This window comes from Fusarium graminearum, chromosome 2, assembly GCF_000240135.3.
Source record: "Fusarium graminearum PH-1 chromosome 2, whole genome shotgun sequence".
Taxonomy (NCBI): Eukaryota; Fungi; Ascomycota; class Sordariomycetes; order Hypocreales; family Nectriaceae; genus Fusarium; species Fusarium graminearum.
Window position 1 is genome coordinate 2,760,148 of NC_026475.1, and position 13,453 is coordinate 2,773,600.

The following is a 13,453-nucleotide window of genomic DNA, read 5'->3' on the forward strand; positions in this document are numbered from 1 at the left end:
CCATCACGGATCTTTACGATGGATAGCAACACTTGTAACACGTTGCAGTCTTTGAGTGTAGCCGGTGCATCACGAGTGCAAGTCGGAAATAACTATAATACAACCCACAACTACAATGGCGAGAGCGACCAAGATGATACAAAAAAGCTTTTGGAATCTCTGCATTCCACTGATCCGCGTCACGATAAGAAAAACATCGAGCAAACGAACAACCACTTGTTGAGAGAAGCCTACGTTTGGATTCTCCAAAACCCCGAGTTTCTCTCTTGGCGTGACAAAAATCATGGCAGTCAGCTTCTTTGGATCAGGGGTGATCCTGGAAAAGGAAAAACAATGCTACTCTGTGGTATTATCGACGAACTACGACCATCTACAAGGCTTGAAAACTCGGAGAGTCACATTTCACTATCCTATTTCTTCTGCCAAGCTACCAACTCGGCTCTCAACAACGCGACAGCCGTGATACGCGGGTTGATCTATCTTTTGGTTGTTCAACAACCATGTCTTTTGTCCCATTTACGGGCCAACATCCATTGGGACTCAAGAGTCGCTATAGAAGACCTATTCCGTAAGATAGTAGCCGATCCTGTTCTGGAGGAAGCGTACTTGATTGTGGATGCACTGGATGAATGTCGCGAAGATCTTGAGTTTCTTCTTGAAATGCTTTCTAGTCCAATTCCACGCATCAAATGGATTGTCAGCAGCCGAAATCGAGTTGAAATTAAAGAGGCTCTGAAACAGTCTTCATCGAGACTCGCTCTTTCTCTGGAGCTCAATGAAGAATCAGTCTCCCAAGCTGTCAGACACTTCATCGACCACCGCACTCGCGATCTGGCTAGAAAGAAAAAGCTCAAAGCCGAAGTGGCGCAGAAGGTCTACCGGCACCTAATACAACATGCCAATGGTACATTTTTGTGGGTTGGCTTGGTGTGCCAACGCCTCACACGATGTCGAGAGTGGGAGATCAGCCGACAATTACTTCAACTACCCAAGGGTCTTAACGAGCTTTACGCTAGAATGATGGAACAAATCCGCACTTCTGAAAGCTGTGACAGTTATATCAGACTTCTAGCCATTGTTTCAACTGTTTTCCGTCCACTGACTATTTCTGAGCTAATGGCTATGGAGCCACTAGAAGTGGATGAAGAAAGTATTTGTGATTTTATAAGGGAATGTGGTTCCTTTCTAACGACACGGGATACAACGATCCTCTTCGTTCATCAGTCTGCCAAGGACTTTTTGCTCGAAAAGTCGAGCGAATTGCTTTTCCAGTCCGGCCTTGCACAACATCATTATGCCCTTTTTCAAAGATCTATTGATGTTCTTGTTGTTCTACGCAAGGACATGTACGACTTGAAATATCCTGGAGTCTCCCTGGATGAAGCTATCCGCAACCGGCCTGAGCCTGATCCCATTGATGGCCTAGTCTATGGACTTGTATTCTGGGTTGATCATTTACGAGAGGCAACCGAGGTCTCTAGTAAGGATAATGCAGAATTACAGAAGACCTTCGCCAAGACTGTGTATGGATTTCTTTGCGATAAGTTTCTGTTCTGGCTAGAGGCACTCGGTCTATGTCACAACCCATCGATTGCTGGAAAAGCCTTGATGTCTGTGAAGAAGTTACTAGCGGTATGTTTATGACCTAAACCACATGAACATCCATCTCTAATCCTACTTCATCAGCATGACCTATCCGAGCCAAGTCTTTTACAGCTCATAGAGGATGCGCTTCGATTCTTGCACCTCCTTAGGCCAATTATTGAAACCCACCCACTACAGATTTATACTTCCGGTTTGCTTTTTAGCCCACAGAAAAGCCTTATTCGCAATTTATCCAAAGAATCCACACTAAGCTTCGTCAAAAGAGGTCCAAAGGTGGATGAAAATTGGAGCCCAATCTTGGGTGTTTTTGAAGCTTCCCCGTACAGCAGGATTGATTCCATGGTCTTCTCTTCCATGGGCGACATGGTGGTCATGACAACGTCCGACTCTCAGTTGTTGATATGGAATGTCAACGATGGCTACATGCATAAAGATTCGAGGTACAATAATACAGAGTGGTTGAGGCTTTCGCCAGACCTACAACTGTTAGCCTTTATCACCACGCAGAACGTACTTGAGATTTGCGAGCTCAAATCAGGAAATACCCTTTGGGCTGTGAGAAACATTGACCCAGATGTCCAAGCCATGGAGTTTGCGCCTGATAGTCAGTGGTTGGCAGTGTGCCATAGCAACAACTTATACCTCTATGCTCGTGGAGGCGAATTGTGCCAATCGTGGACTTTGGGATCAGAATTCACGAGCAATGAGTCCTATGGCTTGTCGTATTCCTCCAAAAGCGATTTATTGTTATGCTCCAGAATGTTTAGTGAACGCGGTATTGCTGTTTTCGATATGCGAACGGGCATACGTTACAAGTTCCCAGGCGTTTTTTCTGGAGGTCCTTTTTATGCCGACGACAATGATGAAAGAGATAACAGCGACAAGGAGGCATTTGCTAAAGACAGACGTGTTGGACCAATATGTAACGCAAAATTCGTCCCAAACGCCAGCTTGGTCATGGTCACAGATGAGTATGGGGGCATGTTCCTTTGGGACTTTTCGAATATGAGATGCAAAAAGTGGTTTTGGGATGGGAATTCTGTTGGCTGCTTTGCCTACTCACATGCCGAAGTCTGGATGGTTATAACATCTAGTAACAATTTTTTCCTGGTGGATCGTGATCAGGGAATTGTCCTACATCAATTTTACCTCCCAGATCATATTGGCGATTTCCAAGAAATTCAGGTTTCTTATGACAATAAGAAAATCGCAGCCCGTTCAAGATGCATTGCATGGCTGTTGGATGTGCAAACCGGTCAGGCTGATCGACCGAAAAAGAGAAAGTCTCGCATCCTGGATGATGGGGTTACGATCGCTTATATTGGTGACGTCACAACGATTGAAATTGAGAATCCAATTACAGAGGTTACTTCCACATTGGACATAAGAAACACTGTTAATGGCTGGGTGGGCAAAATGACAGTATCACCCGACGGTCAATTATTTGCTTACAGCAGTTATCCAAAACATTGGAGATCCCCGACATCAATTTACATTTGGGATCTGAAAAGAAACTCTTTGCGGTTCAGAGTTGAAGTATCTGAAAGGGTCATCCATATGGCAATCTCCCCCATTGTGGCAGATGAAGATCAATGGTTAGCCGTGTGCACGTCATCGAAGTTAATTCTGTGGGATGTAAACACTGCCCAGGTTCATCTCTCCATCACGTCTCCCAACAAGTTGGAAAGGCCTTATGCCAAAGCGTTCTTCCATGGAACTTGGATGGGAGTTATATGGAAATCTCAACGACGCAAGGACTTGTTTGTCCGTTATGACATCAAAACTGGCCAACGGCTCTCTCAGATGGACATCCCGAGATTTCACGACCATGGCGATCAATCCCTGTCACCCAATGGTAAGTGGCTGGTGTCATTTACCAATCAACAATGGACTTTGCCTTATCGATTGCTTCTGTCAGATATAGAAGCAGGCGTCCATTGTGCTGTGATTGATATCGATAAGAGAGGTTTATCCTTTATTGACGATTCAGCCTTGTGGACAGAAAATGGAGTTTTATATTTCGACCGTATCTTGGACAACCTGGTCAACAGATCAGAAACTGGCAAAAGTGAGATTCTAGAGATAGATGGACAAGTGGATCAGAAGCTACCTGTGATCACCCCAAGCATTCATGGGTACGGTTACAGTGCTAATTGGGAGTGGATAATATTCGACGGAAGACCGCTGATATGGCTACCGCAACAGTATCGTCTTAGAGGTTTTTACTGGTTAATGTCTATCGGACATCATCACGTTATTTCAAAATACGAAGGAGGTATTTACTGCATAGTCTTTAACAATGATGCTGCGGACGGCTTGAGGAGAGCGATGAGTCACTTATCAATATAGGATCTAGACATAGGGAGTGTGAAGAAAATGAAAAACATGAAATTAATTCTCGTTGATATTGATCATTCCGGACAATCTCGACAACCAAAATCACACATCATTGGATAGCAATGACTAACAACGCAGACTTTTGTCTTAACCCATCAAGTGCAATGTCATTCACGTTTCATTAGCTACTGCGAATATTCTCATCATTGCTTCATACTCCAATCTTACAATTTACAGAACTTCCAAAATATCATACCAGCTACAGAACGCATACTCAAAACCAGGAAACTGAGTCAACACATAAGTTACTAATACGCCAAAACTGACACAACCGTCTATAACGCTGTATCCCACGTGATCTCCTCAAGGAATCAGATTACATAGATAATTGCTAAAATCATAGGAGACGCAACTTTATGGGCCCATTTATACTAATCAGATGAGATTCCCTATTTTAAACCAGACTCTTGTTATTGAAATTGTTAGCCATCCTATCTCTAGTGAGCAACGCGCTGGGTAACGTTGCTGGCATTCAAGGTAGACATGGCCATTATGCCTTGGCCAGACAGATTGCGTGCCGGATCATGAGTGGGAGGCATCCTATTGGCAAATGCCGAGGCTACACTAGATCGATCAGCCTCTCAGCCAGCCACCCGGGTAGATCCGCCGATCTTTACCCGTACCCAACAAGTGACGGCAAAGCCCGTTCAACATTTAAACCGTCATTGGACTAGCGTTGAAAGCCAATTCATAAGTCCTCCGTGACGATCCCTGCACGGACTCACACTGATCTGGAAAAGAGCTGCATTCAAGGAAAGGGTTTATCCCTCGTAGCTGAAAGAGGCGTCTCTAGCGTCCGCAAGTTAGACAACAAGCTGGAAACAGAATGTGATCGTGTGCAACTGAGACATTGGCAACGTACAGGGTATTGCAAACCTTGACCGCTAGTGAGGGCCATAGCGAGGGAGATCAGAGGTTGGAATGATGTCACGTAACTAGAAACTGCCGTGTTCCCTTGAATCTGCAATGCTGGACTGGTTCAAGCTTTGTAGAGCTAGGTACGGAACGCATCTACATTCTCGGAGACTTTACTTGGATAGTTTGCCGCATTACACACATTCAGATGCCCTTGGGTGATTTGCGATTCACTAAGGCAAGGGTTGCAGGACACTTGGGTATAAGAAAGAAGCCACGAACCCACCGGACGGTAGCGACTGAAGACGAATGCTTGACAATAAGCCCGTTCTTTGACGCTTCGAAAATACTCTCGCTGTGGCATACATTTTACTGTCAAACTTTCAAAATTTCGCAATTGTCAAAATGTTGAGTGTCAAGTCATCTGTGGCCATGGAGGCCTATATTCCGTCTAGAAAATATTATCCAAGTTAGTCACGATCCCCAATGATCCCACGAGGCACCGACTGACTGAGAAAAAGGCGTGAAAGTGAGAGAAACTTATGAATACGACTACATCATATTCTACCGATGGCTATCGCCAGACCTTTACGAACGAGGCAGAGTCATGGCACGTTTGGTGGCCGAAATGATTGAAAAGAGGAGTCGTCGGATATGGCTCGACCAGCATCAAATCACCAGAAGCACAGAACCAAAAGAGGTCACCAAACGGATACGACAGACCTTCCAAACAGTATCTCAAATCATTATTCTCGCAGCACCCGGAGATTGGGACAGATTCTCAAACATGGACGATATCCACCGCTGGGAATGGGAGATGAGTCTCAGAAGCGGTAAGTATACGCGGTACCTTTGTTACTCCCGCGGACTCGGTGCTAACTCCGCCAAACTCAGACAAGCAGGTCTGGCTTTTGCAATACGGAATGTCAGACAACGAACAACCACTGTCCAAGGAACAGCTAGCTACAGGAATGGAGACACACTGTCCAACGCTAGCAAAGTTGTTTATGAGCAAGGATGTGCACATACGATCCTTGTCCATGGACAGCATCGACACGGTAGTTAGTGAGATTTCGGAGGCACGGTAGACACGGGATGTGGTACCGCTACTATGGTAACGGCCGATCCCCGCTGCCAAGGTTCAGGTGTGGCGTCATTAGTGTTTTCGTGATCGTCACGGTGTGACGATAATGTGAACGAAGGGATACGAATATTGAGACATGCAGCTAGACAAAACACGTATGTGATGGAGAGAGGTTGGATATCTATAAACAAGGTTCGATGGCCGGATGGTCTATCAATTCAGTGCATCAACCATTTTCCCTCATCGTCAATCTCCAAAGTAATCATGTCCGTCTCAAACTTAATTTCCACTACCCCAAATCATCACGTTCGTCTAGATGAACCGATCTCGAACAAGTCTGTGAAAGATGGTAGGTAACAAACCTTGCCCATTAAATGTCCCAGGCTCACAATTTTACCACAGCTGAGAGTTTTGCAGAGATACAAAAGGCCTTCAGGGCTGGCAAAGAGCATGTGGTCGGATGGTCGCCGCAAGAGGACACTCGCATCGAGCAAGCCATGCAGGACCTTGGGTCCTACCTAACAGATCTTGACCACTCCCTCTCGTATGAAGGAACCGACAAAAAAGTGGTATGGCGAAAGTCTTGCTGGTTCGCCAGTCACGGCATTGGTCATCCATTCCTGGACTCTGAGTCAGATATCGCCAAGTTCGATGGCGATCTGAAAGATGGTCTCACTGGTCTCCAAGCCTTACATGACCCAAGAATTCGCGATTCCATGCACTGTCTGAAGTCGGTATTGGACGGTGCTTTGGTTGAGACCAGTATGGCAGTTGGTATCGACCCAGAGCTTGTACAACGATGCACCGTTCGTTACAGGGCTATCAAGTATACTCCTCATGCTGGTGCCCCAGGTGGTATCGGGCTTCACCCAGACGGCAACCTACTTTCTGCCCTTATCACAAACGGTCCAGGACTCCGTGTCTATGACCTAGACGGCACAGTCCGATTTCCTGGGCACAAGGGTACCATCATGATGGGTGGCTCTACGCTCTACCGTTGGGCCAGCGAGTTTTTACCGACTTTCCACGACGTTGATATCAGTGGAGATACGGTCAAGGTTTCCATCGTAGCATTCTTTAACTTTCCTGATATGGAAATGATACCAAGGAACATGAGCACTCAGGAAGATGGATTCTTCCATGACATTCGACGCATCAAGGAGGATGACAAGCTACCTCATGGAGAGCTTTCACCTTTGTGGGATATTATTATTAAGAACCATAACTTGACTCTGCCATCGGTTCGTGCCAGTGGGTGAGGGTCGGCTTCTCTCATGGTCGAAGAAGGTACCCTACACCGAAGCAATGCCACGAAAAACGAAGCAACGTTTCTAAAGTAACGAGGTGGAATCGTGATAACCTTTATCATAATTAGACATGAGTTTATTTATTTTAATGCAAATAATTTGTCCACACTGAACGCCTTCACGTCGCGTGATAAGATTATGACTGAAACGCGTTGACCTTATCCAACATTCAACTTCACTTCAAAACGGGGTTAACAGTTCATGTAGTTCTACTCGTTGACATTGAGTTCTAAATGCATCGAAAGAAATATTACCTTGTAGTACGCATGTTAACCTCCTAAGCCTTAGTGTTCAAAAATAAATAGCCAAAGGGTCTGGTCTAAACGGCTTAAGATGTCCTACTTATTTCGTCTCTTATGTTTCTAGTGACCAATATTTCCGATACCCTGAGAACTGTCCTACCTTCTCCAAATACCAGTTGGATAATACTTATAGTGTTTCCCTTGGTACGAAACAGTTATGTAAAAAAGCCGCGATAAGCGTCGACAAGGAATTGACAGTCCCTTTGATCCTCACATTCATGTTGACCCGACGGTCCGTCCCACATCGACAGGCCCATTAGCGTCAATCGCCACTGACGACTCTATTTGTTGAGGATAGACATATGGTAGTATTCGAATCCTGATTCAATCGTCTAGCCAGAGAAGGAAGCTATTCGATATGAATCGCGTTTAGATAAGAGATACGGATAACATCAGTTCAATAGTTCCGTAGGGACATGGATCTCGGCAATCTTCGGCCAAGCATGAGGCTCTGTTTGCCACTAAAAATAAGCGTAATATTTAGATTAGCAGCAACAATTATTCAGTAAAGCAAAGACCACTCTCTATTCTCACGTTGGTCACATTGAGATAAGAAAATTGACTTGTGCTACACGATACCTTCAAAGCATCTGCAATCAGTTTTCCCCGCAAACATGATAGCAAGGCGGTCCTGTCAAGTGGTCCTGTCAGTTGAGTGTTACCTTCTCGATTCGCATCAAAAGACCACAATAAGAAATCTGTCAGCAGAACTTATGTAGTCGATATTCGTTTAGCATCGACCGGCCTATTCTATTTTGGTTGAAGGATTGGCTTGGCAAACATAAATTCCACTACTCGACTCGCAGACCAAGATCGGTGGGCTTAGTCTCGATCAATCCATTTCAGGATTTGTTGTATCCGATACGACGCTGATCAACTAATGACAGGCTCCAACAACACGGTAATGCTACACATGTATTGAGGGGTGATGGCTTCACCTTCTACTTTGGGCTTAGCCTGCATGTCTTGAAGGAACCGTCCCCATGTTGAGACAGTGCAAAAGTGCCTACTTATCACTGGACCGACTTCCGAAATGGTTACAAGCTGAGTCCAAGGGTTTGATGTTTGGGATCTTTTGCTGGTGCTATCAAGTGGTGAGTGGCGGTTTGGAGATATACTCAATCTGATAGTAGATTGTCGTCTATAAAAGCAAGACATTTCGCCCGTATTGATAAGCTTTCTCGACACTCAGACACAGACACGTCTCAAAGAAAACACCTACTTCTATCCTCATCTTTAACCGCCAAAATGAGATTCGCTCCCCTCGCCATTGCCTTCCTCTCGGCCTTTGCCATGGCCAACCCCTCCACCGAAGGTGGCCTCGAGCGCCGCCAATGCTCATGCAAAAAGGTCGGTGATGAGTGGCTCTGCTCCGGTCCCAAGTGCTACGACAAGCGCGACGAGACCGCCCTCGAGAAGCGCCAGTGCACCTGCAAGAAGGTCGGCGACGAATGGATCTGCACCGGCAAGAAGTGCAACGACAAGCGTGACGAGACCGCCATCATTGAGCGCGATGAGGACGCTCTTGAAAAGCGACAGTGCTCTTGCAAGAAGGTCGGTGATGAATGGTTCTGCAGTGGTCCCAAGTGTCCCAGCAAGCGAGACGAGAGCGAGCTCGAGAAGCGTCAGTGCTCTTGCAAGAAGGTTGCTGGTGAGTGGATCTGCAGTGGCCGAAAGTGCGGTCGCAGCCTCATGGAGGACGAGCACTTGGAGAAGCGACAGGCTTGGTGCAAATGCACCAAGCGCGGTGACGAGTGGTACTGCACTGGCACAAAGTGCTAAGTTATGACGCGAGAAACAAGACAACCAGGTGAGCTTATCCACCATTCGTATCATGACCTGTCTAACTGTTTGTTGCAGATGAATCCGACATAGCAGCTCGAGATGACTAGGATTGGTACTTGTTAGACGTATCATGTTTGAGAATGGTCACACTGGTTTGACGTTGACTACGGACCCGAAGGAAACATGAGAATGAGATATTATGAATACAAATGAAATTGACATTACCTTGCCGTCTCTATCTCCAGTTCGTGGTGACTGTTTAGTGATTTGCTCCCATATGTTCGTAGTTGTTGCACAGTTCCCATGGCTCTGTAGCAGACGTAGGTCAAGTGGTTGCCTAGCCGGGAGCGTATTTGAATCTAGGTGTGGTCAAATGGGTTACGATATATGTTGAAGGCTACTACGAGTCCCTTTATGCTTATAGTGAAGGCTCTAGATATGTATCTGTTGTAAGACATCTTGGTTATACATACTCACAAGCTATGGAAGTCACATCAAGAAGACGTCAAGAAATGGGAGTAAAGTCTTCTTCGCAATTACTACAGTATTCCTGAGATTCCATGACCATCAGTCATGAAAATGGATCCGAGTTCGTCTTATTTTGATAAGGTCTGGCCCACTGCTTAACTCGCTCGTGATACATTGCCGAGATATGAAACATTCTTTCTTCTGTTCAGCACTTTACTTTGACCATAGTATATCTTACGAGGGCTATTTCTTCCAATCAACAGGCTAGAAACTACAGCCATTGTCAGACAAGCTTTTGTTTTCTTCAAGTCATAACTTCATACTCAAGTTATCAGCTCTAGAGACACTACAGTTCTAGACCTTTGTATCAGCAAATACTAATGTTAGGGTTCAAATCTAATTCTTTAAAGCTCTAAATTTCCCTGTCCACATACAATCGTCCTGTTATGTGAACATCGTTATTATCCCGTCATGGATAGACCCAACCAACAGCTCCCAATGTTTCCCCGCTTGAAACAAACCCAAAAACAAGCTTAAACACGATAACCTCACGGAAGCAGCGGTTATACCAGCAAAAGGTTCTTTAGCAACCCCGCCTCTCGTCACTCCTCATCGCTCAAAATACGACGCTGCGCGGATCGTTCCCCAAGTTGGAAGGTGAGCAGAGTCAAATAACGCGATGCCAAGCAATGACGCACAAAGCCAATTGAGTAAAAGAAAAGCTGGTCTCCCGAGTCTTACGGTACAAAAATAAATAGTCTAAGAAGCATAGGCTAAGTATCCTAAGGTGATCTACTAATTTCGTCTCTTATGCTTATAATGATCAACTTTTCTGACAACCCAATAAGCTTATCGAACTTTTATCCGCATCTCGAAGCTTCACATTCCTCTTTTGGAGAAGTCTCCAGCGGTGTAAGCCCTAGCTTATCATGTTTCTTGATGTTATGTCGTGTAAGTTACTCTTCCCCGCTTGGTGGATAGTGACGGGCCAAGGCGGTTATTTGTAAGAGGGATATTGGTATAAATAGATAGGTATCCCCATAAAGTGACAATGGTTAGTCACGGATTTTGACACTTGTGATCTTTCATTATGTCGAGGACTCTGGCATCTTATCTCGTCGCCGCGGCGTGTGTTTACGCCTGTCTTCCGGACAAGGACGAACTCGCTCATCTCCGCTCAAAACGAAATGCTCGCACTTCTCATAGTCGACATGTCAAGCGAGACGTCGTGCCCTATCCACCAGTTCTCACAGAGACAGAGAGTATGCTTGTCAACTCATTCGACAACAACAGCATCTCCGACTGGTCTCTTTACTACTCCTCGGGATACCGTCTAGCAGGCCACAACCGATCTCAGGCTGAGTGGACACAGCAAAAGTGGATCGAGAATGGTTGGGAGTCTTGGATTGATGAGTATTGGATTTGGTACACGGAGCCTATTGAGAGTACTCTCACTTTGAACCGAGCGGATGGGTCGGCGCATGAGGTCCAGAGACTTGAGGATGCTCTTGAGGTTGACGCCCAGACGAATAATCCGAATGAGCAGCCTGCGTACCACGCACTATCGGGTAGTGGAAAGGTCAATGCTGAATATGTCTACGTTGGGTAAGTTTGGAAATTACTACAGACTTAAGCACAGAGCTAATGGCATATACAGGCGTGGTTCTCGCGAGGACTATCAGAAGCTCAAGGATCTCGGTGTCGAGCTTGAAGGCAAGATTGCTCTCGCTCAATATGGCGGCGCGAACCGTGGTGTCAAGATCAAGAATGCAGAGGTGAGTTTGGACAATAAGAGATGAAGTCACTGAGCTGATAGAATCTAGGCACATGGCATGATTGGTACCATTCTGTACACTGATCCCCTTGAGGATGGTGAGATCACGGAAGCCAACGGCTATCTTCCATACCCAGGTTCGTGACCCATATCATTTCTTGCCTCTTATTCTAACATGGCTAGATGGTCCTGCTCGCCATCCTTCTTCTATCCAAAGAGGAAGTACTCGCTGGGGATCTCTCTCCTTCGGCGACCCCTCAACAATCGGCTACGCATCAACTAAAGACGCTCCCCGTCGTGACATCACCCCATACGGTCCCAAGATCCCATCCATTCCCATCAGTCCCCGAGACGGTCTTCAACTTCTTCACGCTCTTGACGGTCACGGTCTCTCAGCTGAAACAGTCAACCGAACCAACTACAAGGGCGCTTTCTCAAATGTTACATATCACAGTGGTCCTGCACCTGGCGCTACACTGAACCTTGTCAACATCATGGATGCCAGACTGGAACCTGCCTGGGATGTGATTGCTTCTATCAACGGAACTAACCCTGATGAATATGTCATTATCGGAAACCATCGTGATGGTTGGACTGGTGGTGGTGCTGCTGATGCTGTCTCTGGTGGATCTCTTCTCGTCGAGATGGCCAAGGCGTTTGGGAAGCTTGTTGAAAAGGGCTGGAAGCCCCGTCGAACCATGTACGTCTCCTCAGCCCTAGCCTTCATCTTGAATTCTAACAACCTCCAGTATCCTGGCCTCCTGGGACGCCGAAGAGTTTGGTCTCATGGGCAGCACGGAGTGGGTCGAGGACCATCTCCCTGAGCTTATCGAAAAGACAGTCGCCTATATCAACCTCGACACAGCCGTATCTGGTCCACGCGCCGAGATTGTCGGATCAGGAGAGATTCAGACTATTGCTATTGAGACCATGAAGAAGGTCATTTTCCCTGAGGGATACGGTGCGGGACCAACACTGTACGATGCTTGGTTCAACGCTACCGAGGGAGTGCTGCCGGCTATGGGCAGTGGCAGTGATTATGCTGCTTTCTACCACAACGGCATCAGCTCTGTAAGAATACATCTTCCCTTGGCGAATTCGTTCCTAATGATTGATAGATTGACATTGCTGGTGGTCCTGGCCCCAAAGACCCTGTCTACGCGTATCACAGTCTGTACGACACGCACCACTGGATGACTAACTACGCAGACCCAGGCTTCCACCTTCACGCAGCGATGGGCCAATTCGTCACACTTCTTACTTACCACATCGCCGACGACCCTTTGATCCCCTGGGATATGCCTCACGCCGGTTCCGCCCTCCGCGACATTTTCGAAGATTTGGAAGAGAAGCTCGAAGACCGTTTCTCCGAATACACCGTCGATCTCAGCCCTCTTGACGATGCAGTATCTGCTTTCGAGGCCGCCTGCAAGCACATCGATACTCTAGCAAAGCAAGCCGTTGCTCTTAACGACAATGTGCTCCTAGGTGTTGTCAACACCAAGTTCAGGCAGTTTAGCCGTGGTTTTGCAAGCGCTGGTCTGTTGCCTGGAAGATTCTCGTTCTACAATGTTGTCAGTGCACCGGGTCTGGATAGTGGATATGGAGCAGATGTTTTCCCGGCTATTCAGGATAGTTTGGATCAGGGCAACTTGACACAGGCTGAGGAATGGGTTGAGAGGAGTGCTAAAGCTGTTTTGAGGGCAGCTGAAATTCTCAAGGTTGCGGTCTAGACTGAACTAGTACTACAGAATATGAGTTATAATAGAGATGGATGATATGATTGCCCATTTGTAGTAGTGCAGAGATAAATTTCGTTGTTCTTGATAGTTGTTAAAAAGGTACATCATTTCTACTACGCAAGGTAATTTATTTC

General features: G+C 46.3%; 5 protein-coding genes across 5 annotated transcripts; all 5 read left to right on the forward strand.

Moving 5' to 3' along the window:
* Positions 1 to 18: 18 nt before the first annotated feature.
* Positions 19 to 3,954, forward strand: FGSG_08144 (uncharacterized protein; the record flags this gene model as incomplete). The annotated part of the gene is made up of 3 exons (XM_011322367.1): positions 19 to 1,632; positions 1,783 to 3,460; positions 3,530 to 3,954. The coding sequence occupies 3 exons, from the start codon at positions 19 to 21 to the stop codon at positions 3,952 to 3,954; spliced, it is 3,717 nt and encodes a 1,238-aa protein (XP_011320669.1).
* Positions 3,955 to 5,262: 1,308 nt separating this feature from the next.
* Positions 5,263 to 5,945, forward strand: FGSG_13432 (uncharacterized protein; the record flags this gene model as incomplete). The annotated part of the gene is made up of 3 exons (XM_011322368.1): positions 5,263 to 5,326; positions 5,379 to 5,690; positions 5,752 to 5,945. The coding sequence occupies 3 exons, from the start codon at positions 5,263 to 5,265 to the stop codon at positions 5,943 to 5,945; spliced, it is 570 nt and encodes a 189-aa protein (XP_011320670.1).
* Positions 5,946 to 6,205: 260 nt separating this feature from the next.
* On the forward strand, positions 6,206 to 7,200 carry FGSG_13433 (uncharacterized protein; the record flags this gene model as incomplete). Its single annotated transcript, XM_011322369.1, has 2 exons — positions 6,206 to 6,290; positions 6,344 to 7,200. The coding sequence occupies 2 exons, from the start codon at positions 6,206 to 6,208 to the stop codon at positions 7,198 to 7,200; spliced, it is 942 nt and encodes a 313-aa protein (XP_011320671.1).
* Positions 7,201 to 8,798: 1,598 nt separating this feature from the next.
* On the forward strand, positions 8,799 to 9,332 carry FGSG_08142 (uncharacterized protein; the record flags this gene model as incomplete). Its single annotated transcript, XM_011322370.1, has 1 exon — positions 8,799 to 9,332. One exon carries the CDS (start codon positions 8,799 to 8,801, stop codon positions 9,330 to 9,332), a length of 534 nt encoding a protein of 177 aa, XP_011320672.1.
* Positions 9,333 to 10,893: 1,561 nt separating this feature from the next.
* On the forward strand, positions 10,894 to 13,310 carry FGSG_08141 (uncharacterized protein; the record flags this gene model as incomplete). Its single annotated transcript, XM_011322371.1, has 6 exons — positions 10,894 to 11,408; positions 11,461 to 11,578; positions 11,672 to 11,714; positions 11,797 to 12,277; positions 12,327 to 12,677; positions 12,749 to 13,310. 6 exons carry the CDS (start codon positions 10,894 to 10,896, stop codon positions 13,308 to 13,310), a joined length of 2,070 nt encoding a protein of 689 aa, XP_011320673.1.
* Between the last annotated feature and the right edge of the window lie 143 nt (positions 13,311 to 13,453).